The sequence below is a fragment of the Notamacropus eugenii genome, chromosome 3 (assembly GCF_028372415.1).
Source record: "Notamacropus eugenii isolate mMacEug1 chromosome 3, mMacEug1.pri_v2, whole genome shotgun sequence".
NCBI classification, from domain to species: domain Eukaryota; kingdom Metazoa; phylum Chordata; class Mammalia; order Diprotodontia; family Macropodidae; genus Notamacropus; species Notamacropus eugenii.
The window spans coordinates 487,456,397-487,479,926 of record NC_092874.1 but is presented as its reverse complement, the minus strand read 5'-3'; the positions used below and the strand labels follow the sequence as shown (position 1 = coordinate 487,479,926).

The window sequence follows — 23,530 nt, the reverse complement described above, 5'->3', positions numbered from 1 at the left end:
TGAGGGTGATGATGAGGGTAATGAGAAAAAGTGGAAGGAGCCAAGGTGATGAGGGAATCAATTATTTTCACTGCTTAATAACCTCAAAGTCAGTCCAGCTGTGATGAGGGTCCAGACTGTGTCAAATGATGATTCATTAAAGGTCTTAGCGATAGTAGGTCTCAAGAAGATAAGACTTTGGGGAGACATGAGCTATCTTCTGGAATGGAAAGATGGTCATATGGAAGAATTAATAAGTTTGTCCTGCATGGTCTGAAGGATTCAACTAGAAGCAGTGTTAGAGACTGAGTGACAGAGAGAGAAGAAGGGAGATAGAGAGAGAAAGAGAGAGAAAGAGACAGAGAGAGACAGAGAGAGAGAGAGAGAGAGAGAGAGAGAGAGAGAGAGAGAGAGAGAAGACAGACAGACAGACAGATTTAGGCAAGATAGCAGGAGAAAGTCCATACCAAGTTGACCTACCAAAAAGTGCATGGGTTCCCATGAGAAGAACTGAGCTTCCTTCCTCAAACATGATGGGCTATTTGGTGAAGATATTGTAGAGAAGATTCTTGCTTAGATCTAGATTTCATTTGGTGGCTACCAAGGCCCCTTAAAACCCTGAGATGCTGCGAAGTATCTGAGGCAGAATTTGAACCCAGTTTCCTCTCCACTAGCTATGTTGCTTCTCCACAGTCTAAGCCAATGAGAAACTAAATATCTGAGAGAAGAATGTTTTCATTAGAAAAGATAATGGAAACAAATCAAATACTTTCCCCCAAGTAAAGTGTGTGCCATCTTTAATTGCCAAAGTCTGACCATGGCTGTTGTCCATACTGGAAGGAGGGCCATGTCACGTGCTGACCCATGTGTGACTGTGGCCATGAGCCCGTAGAAAGCTCATGTAATGAATGCCAAAAATAAAGCCTTGGCCTTGGTCTCACAAGCCAGAGCTCCAACCAAATGGTCTCCAGCCTTTGTTCAGGCGTAGGTACCCTGGGCAGGAATCAAGCAAAAACACTGCAAATCTAGACCCTCTTGGGACGGTCAATGTCAAGTTGCGCTGAGTTTTTCTTTTTTTTTCAAATATTGCTAAATTTTCCTCAAAGAGTGCCCCTGCCCCTTCCCCCTACCCCAAACCTTGTTTGAGTCATGTCTTCACAGACATCATGGACCTGGCTGTCATTGTTAAACATAGTCAGAGACCCTTTGACCATCCCAACCAAAAACTGTTTTATCTTTCTCAGCCAGTTGTCATATTTACAGCATCCAGGCATCCTGGAAGAAAACCCTCCAGGAACAGCTCTCTGAGTAACACAAGGAGGGACCTGTGGGTGACAGTGCCCTCACCACGGTCCCCAGCCTGCCCAGAAATAGTCCCACCATGCTGCTAACTGGCTCTCCTGAGGGGCCTGCATGCTGCTACACAGGAAATGTTATCACAAGAAGTGTATCATTGTGGTAATTTGGGGCCTTTGGGCATCTGATGGGCTCTGGCTGGGTCATTTATCATCGGCACATCCTCTATGGCAAGAACACGCCCTTGGTGGGCAGAGGCGCGGCTAATAGACTTTCCGAGGAGGTCTGAATTGCTTCAATAAATCACAGCTGCCATGCAGAGTGCGCTTATCATGTACCAGAACAGAAGTTATCGCTAGTCTTTGTAGAGCCCAAGCCTTTCCAAGATGGGTATTTGTGTAAATGGTAATGCATCGTAGCTCATTGCCTGCGATGAAATTAGAAGGCTCCAAATGGCTTCTTCCTTTCAGATAGAGTACCTCCCTAGGACATCATTGTGGTTCCCTACTTTATTATTCCTTGTCCTGTAGAGCCATCGTTTATCCCCTTAGCAATGAGACCCCTCCTTTGTCATCTTGCCCAGGAAACTGTTGGGTATTTATGAATGACTTTGCCACTCCTTCTCCCATTGCTAAAAAAAAAAAAAAAAGGAATTTCCCTTTTAATTTACACAGTAGTTCACTCTGAACAGAATGAATGAGATCAATAAACAAGTCAGGTTTGTGTAATTGGACAAATGATGCTCTTGTCCCTGACTTTGTCTCTGTGTCTGTAGCATCCCTTTCACTTTTCTTTTCTTCATAGTTTCCAAAGAGGGGTAGTGAGGGTCCGCCACGTGACATTAGCTGGTTTCTTTTTATCACCAGGCAGTTAACATCGGTCAGACCAAAGGTTCTGGGCTTTGTTGTTCAATAACAGAACAACCTTTCTGCTTAGATCCTGCCACAACTGGCTTTGTAAATCTTCCTCTGGGGGTAGCTTTGATTTCACTTAGGAGGATTGCAGTTACATTTTCATTCTATTTATCTTAATAGCCATGTGCTTCCCAGGAAAGAGGCCACCCAGACTTAGGCTATCTTCTACCCGGATGACTTGGTGACTTCTAGCACCCCAGGCCCCTGGAGGGCTTCTCATTTGCCACCTTGTAGTACCTGCCATGTAACCTGGTAATCTCAGTATTTGTTGGAGCTACATTGTCTCTGTTTGACATGAACAGCTTCCCTTCATTCTGGGATTGCACAGAGGGGTTGATGACTCCAAGCTTCACGTTACTCTCTGGATGCTCCCTCTTCATGTCGAACTTGATACCTGAAGCTGACCTGGGGATCTTACAGGCTCCACTCATGGGACACACACAGCAGCAGCTCTCACCAAAGAGGTCAGAGCTCACCTCAGCCTGGTCAAGGGTGTAGAAGGGTCATCCACAACATGCATCTCAGATCCCCAAAGGAATGGACGTTTCTCAAGCACCTGCTCTGTGCCCAGACCTGTTCTCCAAGCACTGCGGGTCCAAGGACAGATCACTGAAGGATATGTTCCTTAATCCACTGGAAGATGGTTAGTGTGGGCGCAGCTTCCTCTGTGGTTAAAGCCATGCCTCACCTGATGTCCACGTGTCTGCTGGTGACCTCTCCCATCCCACTAAGGCTGGTCCCTAGAATTCCAAAAGGAACATTACCTGAGGCCTTACTGTGTGATGAGACCTGCTGTCAAGCCTTCCAGAATGCATGTTTACCTAATTCTTCTGGTTCTTTGGTCATGATTCTCAGGTAGCTTATGTTCAGTGGACTCATTCAAACAATGACATGATTACTCTCTTAACATGCCTATTAAGCTTAAAGGAAAATGAGTCTGGAGATGCAGCTAAGGTCTCCCTTATTGTATCAACAAGTTATGGGAGGTCTAGTTGGAAAGCAGGGAGAAATAGTTTTCCACTGGCCAGTGACAGGAAAAGCTGTGACATAAACATCTTTGACTGTACTCTGACTGTCTTCCTCCACCACCAACTTGGTTGTGCTTAAAAACTGAGTAAGACAGAAACAAACAGCACAGGGTTTGATGCTGATGAGAGGCGCCATCTACAGATTACACAAGCCATCTGAGTACAAGCCTAGAGAAATCTGGCTGCTCTGGTCAATGAGGTGGTGACTGCGTGTGAGATTCTTTGGCTGTAACAACCCATGGATCCTTTGCTACTGAAAGGCTCTGTGGTTTCCCTATTTGGGGTCTCCTTCTGCCACTGCAGGTCCCAGCCCAGGGAATCCCTGTCATCAACCTTGTGCTTTAGAGATGAGGATTTGTTACCCTGCAGCCAACCTGCTAATGAGCCTATTCGAATGTGACTAGCCTAGCACCGGCAGTTGATGGATCTAACATTTGTCCCATCATTGGACCTGTACTCAGATAAGACAAGACTTAATAGAGCTTGTCTTCTATGCACAGTGTCTAAAAGCCCAGGCTTATGGCCATATCTTAATTCACAGCTGAATAGGACTGCATTGCAAGCAGCCTATAAAGCAAAGGAAAATGTAAAACAGGGGTCATCCCTGGTTAGATTACTTCCAGTTCTTCAGGATGTGGCTGGAAAGGAGGTAGGGGATGGGGGCAGTGTCTTAGTTTTTAGGCCAACGGCAAGCATTATTAACCCTTAGTACTTGTAACGTGAAATCCTTGGCATACTGCAAGTTACGTTCTCACCATAAGTAACCAGAAGACAGAAGGAAGTTAAATGAGAAGATGGTCAACCCCACGTCCTTGAAGAGGGGCAGGAAGAGAGAATGGAAACAAGGAATCTCCTAACGTAGAGCCCTTAGCCACCCCACACTGCCGGCTCTCGGGAGGCCTGGTGTTGACAGTGTTGTGGAGAACGACAGTGTCATGAAGGACCTATCAAAGTCCATTAAACCAAGTCAGCATTACCTTGAGGGCTGGTGACCAATACACCAGTGGGTGGGGGTAGGGGTGGGGGGAGAGAATGGCACTGAAATACAAGTTGAAAGCCTAAGAGGACAGGTGGAGAGGCAGACCACTAGGAGAGATTGAACATTTGGAGAGGCCACCTCCTGGGTGAGCAGACTTGCCTGGTCCCAGGGACACTGGGATTTTGTGAGGATTTGGTCTTTTGGCCACATTTGTTTCATAGTTTAAAGTCAATGGCCTGTTTTCAACCTAATTTGTGTGGTTTTTACATTTTTTTAATTTCCTTCAAAAAAATCAGGAACTAATCATTTTCATTTGGCTGTCTCTAATAAGAGTGGCCTCTTCACCTCATACTTTAACCTAATATCTCTCAGCCTCCTTTGACAGGTGAGGGAAGGGAGACCAAAAGAGAGGTAGGGATTTGCCCAAAGATAAATAGTCATTGAGACAAACTAAAGCCCAGAGAGAAGGAAAGCTCTTCCTGTGACATCATCGAAAGATGTCTTATTTGTGGCCACATCTGAAACCTATGCTGATAAGATATTGTGCCATGGCTTGCTGTGGACTTTTGAGGGACAAATCATCAGAGACTCTAAGGAAATAGAAGAGGTCATTTCCTGGTAGAGTTGGCCCACCCACCTGTTTGGGGAGCCATTCATTTCACAGATGACAAAAGTGATTCTCTCCTTAGCTTGTCCTAGGGCACAGAGAGCATGACAGGGAATGGAAAAGTGGCACCAAAGTGAGAACAGAGTGTGTAGATGGGGTGTGAGGAGAGGGCCATGGTCACAGGGAAGGTGCCTCGGAGCATGACATGGACATGGACCCAGGGATCTGATAGAGTGGTGGCATCATCTTGAGAGTCCACGGAGCTGAAGCAGGTAGAGAGGTAAGCCGCAGGAAGATGAAGGTGGCCCAGGCTGCTGCCCCTGCCTCAGGCTGCTTCTTCTCTCACAGTAGGTTTTCAAGCTCCCAGACCAACCACCCATTCCACTCTGCCTGTCATTGCCCATGGAGTTGTATTTCTGGCTCCACAATTAGAGTTGACAGCAAAGATGCCACTTTGAAGTCGACATGCAAAGGAACCTCTGTCCAGACCAAGACTGAGGAGGATGCAGGCTCAGGCATGGGTTCCTCCTAAGCAGAGAGCTAGCTACCCTCTCCCACAGAGGCAACAGGGACACATGTCCTCTGGCCACCAGCCCTTCTGCTCTCCACCATTTAGACTCTGATGCTGGCCAGACATCCTTGTCAGCCCCCACAACCCTGAGACAGAAATCCACAGTAAAGGAGGGGCTTCATTTCTCTGTGAGCTGCTGTGTTATGCCGTGCCATGGCAGGCCTCATGGGAGGCAGCCCTGCCAATCCTGCAGAAGCATCTTAGCCACCCTCACCTACATTCGCTGAAAGGCCAACTTTCCTTCATTACAATTCAGATCTCCAAAGATTTGGCTACGTGTGGGTTTGTGAAGTTAGTAATGAAGGCACTCTAATCTGGCACTCTGCTCAGCTACCGTGAGTACGCTGGCATTGGCCAGTGGGGGGGCTGGGATGCTCCCTGCTCAGCTTCCAGTCACCCAAGCCATGGCCTGCAGTGATGAGTCCCTTGCCCAGGGTGGCTAGGAGAGGCTAAGACAAGAGCATTCTGTCCTTGGCGGCCTTGGTCCTTGGAGAGGAAAGCTGGTTTGGGGATGCAAAGTGGGAGATGAGCTCTGTACAGTGCTGAGCATGCAGTCTGGCACACAGTAGGTACCATAGAAAAATGCCTTTTGGTGGTGGCTCCAATTCTAGAGATCCCCAGGGCCAAGGAGGAGAAGAACTATTGGTGAAACCTAAGTGTGCCTTAAGTGCAGGTTTCCAGCTGAGGTCTTCTGCCACAGTAGACAGCAAACCAACCTCAGAGCCAAGGAGATCATTGAATAATTATCAGTAATGGCTAAGATTTCTACAGAACTTTAAGATTTAAAAAGTATCTTCTAAATATTATCTCACTTGATCTCTATAACAACCCTGGGAGGTAGGTGTTGTTATTAACCCCATTTTACAGTTGAAGAAACTGAGGCAGAGAGCAGTTGCCTTGCCCAGGGTCACATAGTGAGTCAGAGTCTCAGGCCAGATCTGGACTCAGGTCTCTCAAATTTTAGGTCCAGAAGTCTATCTGCTGGACACCAGCAACTTCAATTACTTGGTTTCAAGTCTCTCTTCTGAACCTTGTGGTTGCATGGCCCTGGGCAAGCTGGTTAACCTCTTCATGCCCCTATCCCCCAGATTCTCCAAAATTACAAATTACACGGTGGGCACAGATGTGCATTAGTCCAGAATGTTTTCTCATCCAGAGTTCCCTGTATCAATGAAAACAACAGTCCAACTTAAAAAAAAAAATCAAAATGAAATTCCGCTAGACTCCTCAGGTTCTCATTTCATCTTTCTACCTTGGCCTACCCCCAATATCCAATTATGTCTTCTCTCACCTCCACGTCTTTGCAAAGATGACCACCCAGGGCAAAAAATCCTGCTTCCTCTGTTTCAATTCTCTGATGCCTTGGATCCTTCTTAGTAAATGATGCACCCACCATCTCAGTGACACTGAGGGAGTCACTGGGATTGAAGAAGGGAGGGAAGCAGATCAGATCCAAGGCTGTTGTGGGTGTGATACTAAGTCAGACAAGGGATGGTGGGCACTCCCCCCAGAGGACTCACCCCAGGTTAGAGAACATTAATTGGACGTGGACCCAGCTGGCACCTCACTGTAGTTTCCCCTAGGGATGTTGAGCAGGTCCTGAATCCAAGAGGAGCAAGCAGCCATTTGGGTCAGGAGGGGGTAGCAGTTGCTAGCACAGAGGGTTGAGGTATGGAGACAGAAAGGGCATAGCTCAGGGCTAATTGTAAGGAGCCTTCTGGGGAAGAGGTAACTGGAGACACCAGTAAATGCCAGTTAAACATATTATGTCGTTTACATACATTTCTATTGAGAAGTGTCCACCATGAGGCTTAAGGTGCACAGTCGTGACTAATTGACTGAGAACAAGTTGTCATTGAGTCCACATTGTTCCCTTTAGCTTTGCTTTGGTCCTTCATCCTGACCCCGTCGTCCTCTTTTCTTTGAAGCTCTTGTCCCGAGCATGTACTCAACTCTGCTCACCTTGTAACTGGTTTCTGTCCCTAGAACTGCATCTTTATTGTGATGTAGACTGTATACTATTGTTCTGATAGACAGTGTCACCCAAGCCGACAAAGCTCGCAGTGATTTCTGAGGCTGAGGGTAGCTCGTCACAGTGGAGCCATCTAGCACACTGATGCACCACAACAGGTTTAGTCATTCCCTGAGGGTTGGATGTCTTGGTTGATCCCAGGGTTTGGGCAATAACAAATGTTGCTCAGCCTTTTCAGTCACGTCCAACTCTTCTTGATCCCATTTTTGGGAGTTTTCTAGGGAAAGATCCTTCGGTGATTTGCATTTCCTTCTCCAGCTTATTTTACAGATTTGGAGACTGATGCAGAAAGGGTAAAGTGACTTGCCCAGGGTCACACAACTAGTTGGAGGCCAAATTTGAATTCATGGAGTCTTCTGGACTCCAGTGCCAGTGATCTGTGAACTATGGCACCACCAAGTTGCCCCAGTGGCAAATGAGTCTACTTTTTTTTCATATATTCACAATGATGGCATTGGATCAAACAGAACCATTATCCTCCAGAAAGACTGTGCCTTATGTGCCTGCTTCTCCCCCATCCTGCCGGCATCGAGCTTGTCAGTTTGATGAGTCCCAAAGGGAAGGCTGGCATTAGTCACTTTCATTTCATTTTCTGTGGTTCTTAGGACTGGCATGTCTTTTCAATTGATCAATTTCAATTCAATTTACTCTTTTGTGTCTCTTGGCCATCACCCTCTCCTGTAATTACTTCCATCTGCTTTGTAGTTATCTCGTGTCCTCCACTAGACCATGAGCTCCTCAAGGACAGTTGCTGATTTTGCCTTTCTCCATATCCCCAGTGTTTAGCACAGGGCCTGGCACACAGTAGGTGCTTAATGAATGCTTCTTAATTGATTGATCCCCTGAAGAAATTATCTGTTGTATTGCCTGAGGTGCTTTCATTTGGGGCACTCACCTTTTCATGACATCGTAAGAATGAATGCTGAACAGGAACAGGGAGCCAGGACAGGCTGGGCCTTGGCACCTAATTTTCTCTTAATCTCTGTCCCTCTCAAGTTGTGGGACCTCCCCTCTGAGTGTGACATGGAACCAGCCCAGGCTGGAGAATACAGGGGCTAACAATTCACATAAATCAGAAGTTCTGGGTGCCACTCCCATCCATCAAAGTGGAGTGAGGCTGTCTGTGGTGGGAGGGGCAGCTTAGTCCAGCGCTGCTCATTTCACCAATCCCAGGCAGTGGAGTCTGGAAGTAGGATTTAATCCCTTTGGTTTTCTATGAGAAGATGCTGCTTTGGCCAGAAGGATGAAGGGGAGCTAAGAGACCCTCTTGTCCATATTCCTGCGTTCTTGGGTGGGGACAGACAGACCCTCATGGATTCTTGCTGCCATCTTCAGAGCACACTATGAGTTCTGAGCCTCCTTTTCCTGAAGTAGCCAGACCTCCAATATGGTGGCAGTCTCATTTGGTCCTTAGATCAACCCTGCAAGAAGGTGTTGCTAATAATTTCCATTCCACAGATCAGTAAAGTGAGAGGCAGGCCCAGGGGTTCATACCTGTTGCTAGATTCAATCCCAGGTCTCCAACCCCCGCCCCTGCCACAGCACCCAGATGCTGGAGGGCTCCAGATCGTAGACCTCTGCCAAGTCCATTCAGAGGGGCCTGGCACTCTGCTCTTCTGCTGACTGCCATCCACTCAAGAGCTTCTGTGGAAATAACAGCCATACCTCAGTCAAAGGTCATGGAGACAGCCTGCAAATATCACATCTCAGCACAACCAATTCCAATTAATCAATAAGTATTGACTGACTGATTGCTATGGCGCTTGGTGCTAGGTTTGCAAAGTCAAGAAGGAAGTGATATCTACTCCCAGAGAGCTGCTATCCCTTTCAGAGGGCCCTGAGACATGTAGGGACGTTGGCCCTTGTCCCTGCCTAGGGCCTCCCAGTCCTTGTCTGTGCCATGGGCCATTCAGGAGGTTCTGCCCTGTGCTCTTCCAGGGACTCAAAGATCTGGCCAGACCTTCATCAAACCACCTGGGTTATCATTAACTGGAAAGCCTCCAGAAAGGCAGCCCAGAGAGGGTGGGTCCCATGGGTGACCAAAAAGGAGATAGAGGCTTCCTCCCACCAGAGATTCTTGGACTTGTATGCAGTCAGAGAAGCTTCCAGGCCCCATGGGAGGACAGTCTGAGTACCCTTCATATGGTCATTGACCTCACAGAGCCTCCAAACATACCACCAACTGACTAAGTGTTCCCATCTAGTCTTCCTCAGGAGGTATCAGACTTTGAGGTGTGTGGGACAATTCTCAGAAGATTTCCCCACTTAGCCAAGCCTTGCCTGTTCACCACTGCCCTGACCAGAATGGAAGCTGTCCTGATGCCCTTCCCATAGACCACGGATTGAGCACAGGATGACCTCTGCGGATATCTGCATAGAAAGAAAAGTCCAAAGTTGGGGAGAGTTGAAATTCCCAGCCTGGCTGGGCAGCAGCAACCTTAGCCTCCACTCCCCCCAGAACCCAGGGTGGCCTGCTTCACAGAGGAGCCATCTTAATCAAACTAAGATCCTTCAGCTTTGACCTGATCCACTGCCCAACCTTTCATTCTTAACACAATCATGCCAACTCTAAAGCTGATGACCCCTTCTTTCTCTGAGATATAGTGCAATATACAAAAGTTAACCCCTTCAATTTTTCTTTGTGATGGAAAAAGATTAGTTTTTCCACTATCACATAATTCAAAAAGGGTTGACTTAATTTTATTTGAGCTTTAAGGGAAAATCAGATGAAGCCAGCTGTGGCCAGTTTCTGCTCCCAGTACTAAAGCTGTCTCCACAGCTTTAAGGAATATTTGTCAGCAATGTATCTGGAGCTATGATCCATCCCCTCAGCCTCATTTTCATTATGAGATCTCCCACCTTGTTTCTTCTCTTAGCAGCCAATATTTCCATTCAACAAGTGCCCAGTTCTGCCGAAGACAGGCACAGTGACCTGCTGCAGGCTCTGCTAATTAACTGGCAGTCCAAGAACACCAAGGTATATGAGACCATGCCTTTGCTTCTGCTTCTCTTGAGGGAGACCCCTGCAGTTGTCTGCCAAGATTCTGGGGGTCTGGAGATGGATTTGAGGGCCTGTCCAAGCTGAGAGTCAAGGGGACAGTATTGATGTCTGTGAACCTCCTGCTCCAGCAGCTTTCTGGGCTTTACTATAACATTTCTGCAGTTCTGCACTCAGTGTCTGATTGAGGTTGCTAACAAGCTCTATGGATAATAATCCATAGTCTCCACAATACAGACAGCTGGGAAGGATGAGTTCTCCAGATGTTGCTGGACATGAGAGTTACAGGGAAAGTGGCCCCTTCAAAAGCAAAGGGACTGAACTCCATCCCAGTCTGACCCCAGATCCTGGCCATCTTGAGCATGTATCTGCCTAAGATGGTGGTGGTCTTGGCTCCAAAAACGTGCTTTGGTTGATCCTATGGAGTCACAGTAGTTTGGAGAGTGAAAGCCAAGCAGAGAGAGCCACCCTCTGTGCTGGTCAGACACTTCCCTTATAAGATAACATGTACCTGACTTTCCTTTTATTCTGACAGTGAAAGGAATGAGGATCTATCAATGGTCATTCCTCAACAGAACTGTGAGAAGAACCATTGACTCACATATTGAGAGCTGAAAGGGATATCAAAAACCATCAGGGCTTAGAGTTGAGGAAACTGAGGCAGGGGGTGGAGGGTGAAGTCACCTGCCCATTGCCATAAGAGGCAGAATTTCAACAGTACAATCTGAAAGAGACCTTAGTGCAATCTATCCCAACCTAACCCATGCAAGAAAGGGTTCTCACTTCCATTATAATTTATCTGGCCATCCAGCCTCTACTTGGAGCCCCAAGAAGTGGGAGCCCACCCCTCTCAATGCAGTCTGTTCCACCTCTGGGCAGCTCCAGTGGTCAGGGAGTGTTTCCTGGTCTAAGGCTGCCTCTTGGACGCTCAGACCCATACCTTGCTCCTGATGTCCTCTGGGGCCAGGCAGAACAAACAAGGTTCATCCCTCCTCCATAGCTCACCCTCCCAGTACCTTAAGACAGTGCTAATGTCTCCACTGGATCTTCTCCTACCCAGGTTCAGCATCCTCCATTCTTTTGTGTGATCTTCAGGAGTCATGAATTTGAGGCCCTTTACCCTCCTATTTGTCTCCTCAGATCATTCTCCCCCTGTCAATGTCCTTTTTAGTCCTGGGTGAGCAGACCTCAGCACAGCACCCCAAATGAGGGCAAAGACAGTGAGACCATGCTTTCTCCTTAGTGCAGTCCAAGGGCCCCCAGCTGCTTGGGCTGCCGTATCACAGGACTGATGCCCAGGGAGCTGGTAGGCCACTCAAACACCCAAATCTTGTTTTTAACCAGAAGAACTGCTGTCTAATTGTGCCTTTCCCATCATGTACATATGAAGCTAATTCTATTTCACTCATGTATAAGACTTTAAATTTATCCTTCTTGAATTCCATCTTATTAGATTCATACCATCATCCTTCTAAATGCTCTTGAGTCCTGACCCTGTCATTCACTGTCTTGGCAATCTGTCCATTTTGTGTGATTGGCAAACTCAATGAGAACATCATCCATGTCTTTATCCAAGTGTTTGGTGAAAAAATAAATAAACCACACAAGGGTGAGGGCAGATCCCTGGGGCATTCCTCTGGAGACCTCTTACCATTTGGATATCAAGTCAATTAACCAACAGACATTTATTAAGCATTTACTGTATGCAAGCACTGGAAGGCTAAACACTTAAGTTTTTTACCATAACCTATTGTGAGGAGATCAGACAATACATGACATTGTTATAGGAGATGTGGTGGATTTGGATGAATTCAGACAGGCTCCCTTTTCTGATTGGTCTACTCTGGTACCAGCGGCACACCTGTGGAACCCCTAGGCCAAGATGAGTGTGGGGTCCATAGCATAACAAGGCTGCTAACATGCTAAAACCTCATGGAGGAAGCATGTTGCAAAGCCAGGTTCATCAGGGTCTTTTTTCCCCAACTAACATTGATCTCCAATGAGGAAAGAGGGCTTGGTTCTCCAGCAACTCCCCGCCCTGAGCCCACATCCTAAGACTTACTGGCCTCTCCACCTTGTCTAAGGATGGCCGGGCCCCATGATGGCCCATGCCAGCATGGTCTGAAGCCTCCTGGACTCATTAAGAACAACGGAAAGGGTTCCTAGGTCTTGCATTGGGATTCTGGGACTCTCCAATCTTCAGCATGGCAATAGGGCCACCAAGGTTCTGAGGATCACCACCGTGATCTGACAGCCTTTTGCATTTAGATGCAGCCAAAGTCGGTTTCCCTTGGAGGCCCTCATTGAAATTCTTAGCACATCTTGTTCTGCTCGTAGCTTAATGATGTCTCTCATGTTTGCCTGATTTCTGAAATCCTTCTTTGTAGCTAGGATAACGTGAGCAGGACAATCTAATTGCAGTAAAGAGGCCCCAGAGCTCCCAGTCTTGGGGCACCCACAGTAAGGAAGTGACCCGCATCCGTGTGTTCTCCCAACACAACAAAGCGAGTTTTCAGAGGCCCCCTCAGCTTTTTGTGAAAGCTAATGAGCAGGCAAGTGATTGCCCCTCTCCCTTCTCACCACCCATTCTTGGGTCAGAGAGGCGTGTGTCCCCTCCTGCCTGGGGGCTCCCACCCTGTACAGTCCCAAGGAGGCAGAAGTACTTCCTAAGAGAGAAGTCAGAAAGCAAGCCAGACAGACTTAGGCAGTGAGTGTGGGGAAAGGGAGTGTTTACATTTCAGAATGAAAGAAGCTAGGTTGGACCTGTCCAAAAGAAAATTGATAAGTCAATGCAATTTATGGCCATCCTGGTGGGATGCTCTTTGGAATGACTATAACCTCACGCCCTACATACACAAACACACACTCATATTCACATACACAACTCACATACACACACTATACACCACATACACCTTACACACACACACACACACACACACACACACACACCTACCAAATGAATACTTGAGAGCTGAACTTAACTTTGACTTGTCTCAAGTCAGGCTTTTGGTGGTCAGACAGGCCATAGGATTCTTGCCTCCATAGACATCTATGCTGTTCTCTTGGCCTTATGACAGCAGATGCCACACACCCCAGGACCATTCATATAGAATTCATAAAACTCACATGTCCCCTTTTGGGTACAGTCAGAAAACCCTTCTCCTGGCTCCCTGATTGGGTCAGTCTCCAAAGGTAAAGGTTCTCTGGAATACCTGGTGACTGCTAGTTCTGGGAAGCTTCTCACCACTGAAGCCACTCTTGACTAGCTTAATCTCCTTGTTCTAGAGATGGAAGGAGAGAGGAGTGCCATACCCTCTCCTGCAGAGTGCATTCCCTGATATCCCCTCTAGAGTCAATATTTCGAGTGGAAATGTCTTCAAATGTGTGCATCTCATGTTTCTTCTAAGCTACGGCAATTCTGCTTTGTTCATAAAGCACAGGATCTACTTTGGTGAGGACATGCCATGCTGGGAAGTCCTGTGCCCCATCTCTCATTTCTCAAATTGATTTCAAAGTTGTTCTGAGAGTGTCCTTACATTATTTCATCTGGTCTCCATATGAGCACTTGCCTTATGTGAGTTCTTTATAAAATATGTGCTTTTGGCATTTGAACAACATGACCAACCTGTCAGAGTTACTCTCTCTGCAGTAGAGTCTGAATGCTTGGCAGTTTAGCTTGAGAGAGGACCTCAGTGTCTGCTACTTTATCTTTCCAAGTGATCTTCAGAATCCTCCTATGACAATTCAAATGGAAGTGATTCAGTTTCCTGTTCAGATTTCACAGACATATATCAATGAAGTCAGCCCAAGGTCTCTGTAGACCTTCAGTTTGTTATGCCCCTTCTCTCCCACACTCTCCTTCAGTCTTCCAAAACACTGAACTAGCTCTGACAATGTGTACGTCAACGTCATCATCTCCCTAGAAAGTATACTGCCAAGATAAGTGAACTTATCCACAGCATTCAAAATGTCTCCACTTGCTGTAATAGATGGTTCCACGTATGGATGCTGCAATGCTGCCTGGTGGATAACCTGTATTTTCTTGATGTTAATTATTATGCCAAAATCAGCACAAGTAGCAGAGAATTGACCCATACTTTGTTTCATCTCAGCTTCAGATTCTGCATTGAGTGCACAATCATCTGTGAACAAGAAGTCATCCACCAATTCTCTCTACTTTAGTCTTGGCTTATAGCATGTTCAAGTTAAATAGTTTACCATCAATGTGGTAGCTGACCTTGGTGCCATTTTCATCCTTGTTGAAAGTGTCTGACAGCATGGTTAAAGCACATGCTAAAAAGCACAGGAGTAAGCACACAGCCCTGCTTCACTCCACTGGTGATTGGGAAAGCATGAGAAAGTCATCCAGTTATCCAGAACCCATGCAAACACACCATTATAGAATGATGTACAATACTCATGAGCTTGTCTAGGCACCCAATGGTGCCACAAGCTCCCATAAGGTGACATTATTCATAAGCTCAGACCTGCAAGGGACCACAGAGGTCATCAAGCCCAGCATCTTCATTCCACAGATGAGAAAACTGAGTTCAGAGCCCCTGGTTCTGAGACCTGCCCATACTTGGAGAAGCTCCCTGTGCCCAGGCTTTGTCAGAATTCCTATCTCAGGCATCATCAAGGCCACTAGAGTACTTCATCTCCTCTATTCATCTCTGGTTTGTTCACCTTGTTTCCAAGGTGATTAATTAATTAGTCCAATGCCCAATTAATTAAGTTCAAGTCAAGTTCTTGGTGTGAAAGAGTTGTCAGTGTGTGATTCCATGTTGCAGAGTCCAGTCATCTTGAAGGCTGGATCCCTACTTGTCTCAGCAGCACATTTCCCTCATCCACAAGGAGAGATTGTAGACTTGTCTTTGTTCTCATGAGCTGGGACTGTGGGTGTGACCTTCCCGAGGTCACACAAGTAGTAAAATGGAAATTTGAACCCAGGTCCTCTGACTTCAAAGTCACTGCTCTTCCCACACTGTCATACTCTGCTGCCTCCCTATCTCTATTTAGCTGAACACTCCAAAATGAATGTCAGGTTTATACTGGGTCCTATAGACCAACTTCTGTTTTGTAAAGATAAAATCTGGGTCCCTTGAGGTCAATGGACTGAGATGTGAGTCCAAGTTCTGTGGTTCCAGCTGGAAGAGATAGATCAGGAAGACCTGAGTTTACATCTTGCTTCAGACAGTTACTAGCTGTGTGAACCTGGGCATCTCTTAACATCTCTGGGTCTCAGTTTCCTTATCTGTAAAATGATGGTGTTAGATCTGATCATTTCTCAGGTCTCTTCCAGCTTTAAATCTATGATTCTGTGACTCTTAACCAAGGATAAAAAATCTACTAACCATGCTTAGACTATGAGCCCATCCTCTCCTGTGGGCTCCAGGACTTTCCATAGTGGAGGGGTTGGGAGAGGGAGGAGGCCCATTTCCCTCCCCTGAGCACCCCGCCCCCTACCCTGTGCACCTAAGATGCACCGGCACATCTCATTCAAAGAAAACACCATGCACCCTCCCAGCTGCTATCAGAGAGAGCACGGAAAGATCATCGGACCACCCAATTAAAAGATGCCAGGTGTGGATTTCACAGGGGCAGCTATTGAAAATCGTGCAGGATTCATGAATATAAATGGGGCATTCCTTGCAGTGATGTTTTCATTTGAAAATTACCCAGCATTTTGCTCCCCATATAAATGTGTATTTGCCTTCACTGTATTTGCTATGAGAACCTCCTCACTGTGAAATTGATGCATAACTGAATGTTAAAATTTCCAAATCATAGAAGGGAGGGAGTTCTGGAGGGGGTGAAGAACCCCAGGGAAACTGTACCATTGATCCTTTCCAGCTTTTAGGGGCTCCCTGGGCCTCTGGGGCCTGGTCTCAAGACCCCCCCAGGCCCCTCAGACCCTCCTTCCCTATGAGCACTGCTTGGTGTCTTTCTCTGAATCCCCTTTGTTTCTGAACACAGGTGCTTAATACATGGAGTTTAGTGCATGACCCACACCTCGTCCTTAGATAGGGCCTCCACTCTGGCTTTTTAAGGTTTTGCAGGATGCCTTCCTCACAACAGTGATGAGCCCAAGGACCCCACCCCCATCCCTAACACCTCAATCCATGGACAAGGGAAGTCTAGAATCCCAGGCTGCTTTCCATAAGCCTAGAAGAAAAAACTGTTCAGTAAGTGGACCCTGGAAGAGTGATTAGCTCAGATTCTCTTAAAGGCAAGTTAGTGTGTCAAGATCTGCCAGGGGCGAGGAACAACCAGCATGCTTCTGGAAGATGGAGCTTGTGAGGAACGACCAGCATGCTTCTGGAAGATGGAGCCTGTGAGGAATGACCAGCATGCTTCTGGAAGATGGAGCCTGTGAGGAACGACCAGCATGCTTCTGGAAGATGGAGCCTGAGAGGAACGACCAGTATGCTTCTGGAAGGTGGAGCTTGTGAGGAATGACCAGCATGCTTCTGGAAGATGGAGCCTGTGAGGAACAACCAGCATGCTTCTGGAAGATGGAACTTGTGAGGAATGACCAGCATGCTTCTGGAAGATGTAGCCTGTAAGGAATCACAGTTGCAACAGAGTCTCTTCAAGAGATACAGAGAAAGTAATTTTTCTATGGAGGTGGGAGGGGGGGGGCCTCTTGGAAAGGAGAGATCACAAAATGCTGAAAGTCCATGCTTTGCCTTGACATGAGGCCAGGGTAGAGTTTCCAGGTGCGGGTAAGGCAGCAGAGGGTTTCTCTGCCTTTTTCTGGGTATCCTGGAGATTTCCTCTTTAAAAGTCAGTTATTGTTCGAACCATTGAGTTTTGGCAGCATTCGCTCAAGGCCCCAGAAGATCTGTATGGTTGGAAGCTAGACAGGATCTTAGGGGTCAGCAAACCTAATATCCTCCTCTGCTACAAAAGAGAAAACTGAGGTCTTGGGAGAAGAAGAGACTTTCCTAAGGCCACACAGGTGATACAAGCAGAGATGGGACCTAAGCTGTGGCCCTGGAGCCAGCAGCAGCCTATCATGTGCTCTCTCTCTCTCTCTCTCTCTCTCTCTCTCTCTCTCTCTCTCTCTCTCTCTCTCTCTCTCTCTCTCTCTCTCTTTCACTGTATATCTCTGTCTCTCTCTGTTGTTTATCTCACTCTTTCCACATCTCTGTGTCTCTGTCTGTCTTTGTCTCTCAATCTGGCTCTCTCTGCATGTCTCTGTCTCTATCTGTGTTTTTGTTTCTATTTCTTTCTTTCTCTCTCTTCATCTCTCTGTGTCTCTGTCTCTCTCTTTTTCTGTTTCTCAGTCTTTGTCTATCTATCTCTCTCTCCTACTCTGTCCAAAGAGAGCATGTTCTGGACTTAGAAATTATGTAAATGGCATTTGTTATCAAAAGTAACTTGAGCTTTTTCTCCCACAAGGCATCATCCGTGCTGAATCTGGCCACCATCTGAGGACACCATTTTTCTTCTGTTTCACCAGGTTACCAGCCTGTCTTGTCAAATCAGCAGCAAGGCTTCCAAGGTCTTATGGGCATGTCGCAACCACCTCAGAGTCAGAGCCTGATGAGCAGCCCGCAAGGGAGTCAGGTGCAAGGCATGATGGTCCCTTATCCAACCATGTCTTCTTATCAGGTACCTTCTACCATGGTTACCTTGGTCATGGTTCTTCAGTTAGGGAATGTTGCCGGTTTGTAGAAAATGGAGATGTTCTGGGCTGGTCAGTGCCCTCCTCCTACTTCCCTCAAATAAGGCCCCATTTCAGTCATTCTTTAAGGCATATTCAGCCTTCTCCATCCCCATATTTCAAAGAAGGGCCATGCTTCCTCCTTGCCTTCCCAGTAAGTGTTTATGAAGCTCTTTCATGTTGCATTACTAGTGTTAGTGCTAATAATTAGCCATGTTCCATCCCCTGCAGACCACTCTTGGGGAGGGATTTAGATTAAAGTCACAAGTAAAGAAGCAGTGATAGGGAGAAAGATTCCCTTTCCAAGCCCACCAAGGAGTATTCTCAAAATGTCTTTGAAAACCCAAATAGCAAGTTTTCAGTGACTTGGAAGGACACCTTTACTCTTTTAACTCTACGTCTCCTTGAGTAGGAGGTGCTAATGAGAATCAAATTCGTTGCTTTGTAAAGTGTATGTACTCAGTGAGTCTTGATTTGAATGCTATATATTCAGTGATTAGTGGCAGGGCTGTGTGTGTGTGTGTGTGTGTGTATGTGTATGTATGTGTGTGTATGTGTGTGTGTGAGAGAGAGAGAGAGAGAGAGATGTGTGTGTGCTTGGAAGCCAAACATTTTCACTCTGTAGAAGGAAGCCTAGTTGAGAATGACCTTGTCCCAAAGTCTTTTTGTGCTTGGGGTTGTTTAACGTCAAGGCAACAGAGTCTTCACTCTGGCAGCAAATCCAGTCCTAACCCTGGCAGGGTCTACTGGCCCAGCTCCCAGGTCAGCTACCCTGGACAGCTTCTGCACCAGAAGGGTGTGAACTCATCCAGAAGTCCTCAGCTCCAGTGACCCAGTGACCCTCGGTCCAGTCTGGTCCCTTCAATCCCTGCTGTGTAGGTGGAAGCATGAACAGAGGTGGCAGATAGAACTAAGAGTGTCATATAGCACAGCTACAGACATGAGTGTGATTGCTGGGTCTCTGGGTGTAAAGTCTTGCCCTTATCCGGTAGCCATCCTGATGACAAAGTGGGGAATGAGCCAAGTCGAGCTCATGCTAAAATGGAAGTAGAAGGCCCAAAGATGGAACAGCCACATGGAGAGCTTAGGAAAGAGTCAATGGAGTTGGCTGCATCTTGTGCAATCAGGACAGCTGTGTTTCATGGGCACCTCGCCACCTTGCGGAGCCACAAAGGAGCCCCAGCTCCCAGATGGACACTTTGGTGACAGCAGCTCACACATAAAACTGTATTGCTGAAAAGGAAATGATGAAAAACTCGTCAAGCTCCTCCAAAATGAGCCAACGTGTTGCCCTGACCCTCAGCAACTTCAGCATGCAGGTGCCCACGGTGGAGGAAAGAGAGAGATGTTACAAAATAAAGATTCGGGATTAAGAACTGAAGGAAACGGAAGGCACATGGGTGACTCAGGGGCCTCTTACCTGACACCCTATGCATTTTCTTCCTGGAGACAGCAGAAGGTTTTAGCAAAGGAAGGCACTAACCACTAAGAGGCAGTTGACCATACCTGGACAGTTTTATTTCAGGATCATCTGATGGATTATGAAAAGTCAAAGTCAACACCAAAGAAGAAGAAATGATCAAGATAAGGAGACTGGCTTCAACAGCAACTATGCCCATGTGATCTAAAGGAACGAACTGTTGATTCTAACAACTGGGAAACATAAAAAAGTAAAAACATTTGAGTCTGATTATTTCTGGAGAAATTTAACCAGCATAAAACAATTGCTAGAACATAAAAACTTGTAAAAACCCAGAAACTGTCTCTATTAGCAAACCACTGACTTCCTTAGGAAGCAGAGGCATAGAAGGCAGAAATAGCCCCCATCTTTAGTACGCTAGATGGCTACTTGTAGAACAACAGACAGAAAGATAAGCGATGATTGCCAATCTCATTAACGCACAGAACAATAAAAAACAGTGAACAGAAAAGTCAATCTGATTTTTTGAAGTGTTATCTTGGTCTCAACTAAAATAGATCATCCCAAGTGGAATGAATTGGATGAGGACGAAATGGGAATGAGGACAAGTAGGTGTGAACCATATTAGCTTTGCCAGCATTGCTGTAATGATCTATTTTCTCCATAAATGGTAGTGGAACCGCCATATTGGAATTCTACTCTTATCAGTAACTGATAATCATGTGATTGAGGACTAGTATTTATAGAGCATTTTAAGACTGGTCAGAGACTTTACATATAATATCACATTTGACCCTCTCAAAAACCCTCTCTGGCAGATGCTTTTAAGATGCACCATCTTACAGAGAAGGAAGCTAAAGCAGATTACAGGATGTTTCTAAGATTACACAATTAGTTATCTGAGTCAGGATTTGAACTCAGTTGTTCCTTACTCTGAGCCAGGCTTTGCATCCACTGGGCCACCTAGCTGGTACTATATTGGGGAAAAGGGAAATGGCCCATAAGTAGATGAAATAAAAGATGAAGACAAATTCAAATACAAATAAACCCATGCTGAAGATAATTTTATAGGCATTCAGGGGTTTATTTTCAAGACTTTCAAAGAGAGGAATACTCTAAAAGAATGGAAATGAAAATTGTATTACTGCGTGGGTTGGGTAGAAGGTGGAGAAGACATCAGTAGCTTCCGACCAATGCATTTGCTTCACATCTCTCAAAATCTTAATGAGAATCATCTGTGTCCAACACTGGTGTCCTCGATGACAAAGGGAGGAAGAAAGAGCAAGACTTACTCGGTTGATTCTTTTCATAGCAAGCCATGCCTTCCAAGTTACATAGTTAATGAGAAGTGTAGAGAATGTAAGACACCATTTACCACATGTTTTGCTTGTGGATCACAAATACATGTTTTAGTAAATATGTGGAACATGAATTCTGCATGCTAGAATGGAAATTCCATGAGAAATAAGGCTGTGGCATTTTTGTCTTCTTGTCCCTAGTGCCTGGCACATGAAATTATATGAATTGATACATGTGTGCACTGGCATAGAGTAAATGGATTGAAGTTTGGAATTGTCTGGGTAATAGTTATGTGGTCTATTGAACTGGTTCCCTCAATACACAAAAGTACTGCAGACAGACAGACAGTGAGGCAAGACCAATTCACTTTAATTCTATAAGCTCTTGCTATGTACCTACTATATTCTGGGAAGTGTGTTAGATATGAGCCACAGATGGAAGACATCAAGTCCTCAAGTCCTACGTTCTCCTAGGAGGATAGGTAAAGGAAGTATACAGAAGGTGTAATAAGCAGAACACTCATTGGCTAGCCTAGCACCTGAACTGAGTTCCTGGATCACTCCTGTCAATTCCCACATGTGACTTTCTGTTCCAAGAACCATCTTGATACATCATGATTCTCCAAGTTATGCTACATGGCTGAAGATCATATGGTCACAGAGACATGGAGTGCAACTACCTGAGAAAAAGGAAAATCCCACATGACCTAAAGAATGATAGAATGTCCCAGACATTGTGGTCAATGATTGACAGGTCAGAAGTTTAGAAAAAGGCAACCATGAAAAACCTGGAGGGATGAAAAGAGGTGATAGGCTGGTTGATGGTGAAATGCTAACTCCAGGACAGCACAGATATCCCAGGAATCTTGAAAGACCTGAAAGGAAGGTCTTCAGAGGGTCAGTCCTCTCTTGGGGATTTAGGAAAGAGGGACAGGAATTACATGGTATAGGAAGGTGAGAGTGGGTTACAATCTTCTCCTGAGGAGTGAGAATACACCCAAAGATATCACAGACCTACCATTTTTGCAGAGATCTGGGCTCTTTAGGGCTTCACAATGTGTTAGCTATGTGCTTATACCGTTACTCTGTATGTGTTCTTATAACACTCTGTGTGTCCCGTATGTGTGCATGCACATGCATTCTGACACAGGAGCTGTCTTCTTCCTTGACACTATCTTCACTCTCCTTGTCTTCACCATTCTGGGGAGTGGCAGTAGGAGCTCACAACCCATTCTCCATTCTTTTTTTGTGTATAGTTTGGACTCCATGCCCAGCAGAGAGTGTGCCCAGATCTAGAGTTAGAAGGGATTGTCCCTGCTCTTTCAGAAAAGGAAACTGAGGTTTCCTTAAAGAAGTGGAGCAAGATCACAGATAGGAAGCATAACAGACAGATTTGAACTCAGTTCCTGTGACTCCAAATCTGTTGCTGCCTGATTCTGCTTCAGTGTCCTGGTCCAGGTGCCTCTCTCCTTAGCACTGCTGCATGAGTTTGGCTGCACATTTTTGGCCATAAGAAAGGTGTCTTCAGATGCAACATTTTTCCTAACCCAACTTCCCAATACTCCCTAGTGCCCCATGCCTAAGGTTTCCACAGGACAGTTTTCCATTGTGGGGTGGGGGGCTGGCATTTTACTCCAGTGCAGTGGCTTTGGCCACTGAGAAGGCAGGAGGATGGGCCACAGGGTAAGGGCCACAGGGAGATCCTCCCTGGTAGGGCTGACACATGCTTCTCTTTTCTCCAGGTGTCCATGACTCAGGGTCCTCAAGGGGTGCCCCAGCAATCCTACCAGCAAGCCCTCATACTCCCCAGTCAGTCAGGCCCTGGAACAGGAACACTAGCCACTGCTGGCAGCATGCCTGTCTATTGCAATGTCATACCTCCAGCTGCCCAGGGGAACCTGAGGCTCATGACCCCCCTCTGCCCCTCCCAGAGTGTCCCGGTGATCTCCGCAAGCTGCAGGACAAACTGTTCCAGTGCCCACAATTCGGGGTGGCCAGTGAAGTACTAGGCATGGGAGCCGAGCCCACATGAAGAGGAGGCTTTGGGTGATGACCAACCACTTCCATCTGATCTTGGCAGAGAGAGGAGCCAGGGGGGAGATTCTTACCCTCATGTTCATGGTGCCCCAATGGTCACTGCTGACATTCAGTTGCAAAAAGGAACAATCAGGAAATGTTGGCTGAGTAATGGTGCATACTTTTGTCATGTCTGCTAGGTAATGCCTTATGGCTTAGCTAAGGACATGATTTCATCAAGGTAAGATTATTTCCTACCACTGAACACCACTGTGTAGACTGTAATATTCCTAATTTGGATTAGTTTTGTATTTTGTGTTGAGTTTGTGAAACTAAAAGTATATAAGATAATTATATAATAAAATCACATTGTACCAAAGCTGTAATGGGGAAAAAACAGTTGCTCCATGGGAGGAATAATTTATATAGACACCATCAAGTTTTTTATGGATATATACTGTATTGTAGTGTTTAACCCAAATAAACTATTTGACCTAATAGAGGAAGGTCAGGTTTCTACCACTGGTGTGGGGTCCTCTTCTGGAACGCCTTTTGGAATCTGCTCAGGGCAAGGGGGCAAAGGTAGTTCACAACTGGAGAGATTGTCTGTTCTTCCCATTTGAGACCTAGTTCAATGACCACTGTCATTCATTTCAATTAGGAAATCATTTAGTAAAAAAACTCCCATGTGCCAGCCATTATGGCAGGTGCTGGAGTCTA

General features: G+C 46.1%; 1 protein-coding gene across 11 annotated transcripts in view; it reads left to right on the top strand.

The window, feature by feature from the left end:
- The window catches only part of ARPP21 (cAMP regulated phosphoprotein 21), a 167,777-nt gene extending 144,448 nt beyond the window's left edge, over positions 1-23,329 (top strand). For all 11 annotated transcript variants that reach the window (XM_072599230.1, XM_072599231.1, XM_072599229.1 and 8 more), the window contains 2 exons: positions 17,873-18,024; positions 22,537-23,329. In XM_072599230.1, coding sequence (XP_072455331.1) covers positions 17,873-18,024; positions 22,537-22,803 — 419 coding nt within the window. In that variant the 3' untranslated portion in view covers positions 22,804-23,329. The remainder of the gene's footprint in view (positions 1-17,872; positions 18,025-22,536) is intronic.
- The last annotated feature ends 201 nt before the right edge of the window (positions 23,330-23,530 follow it).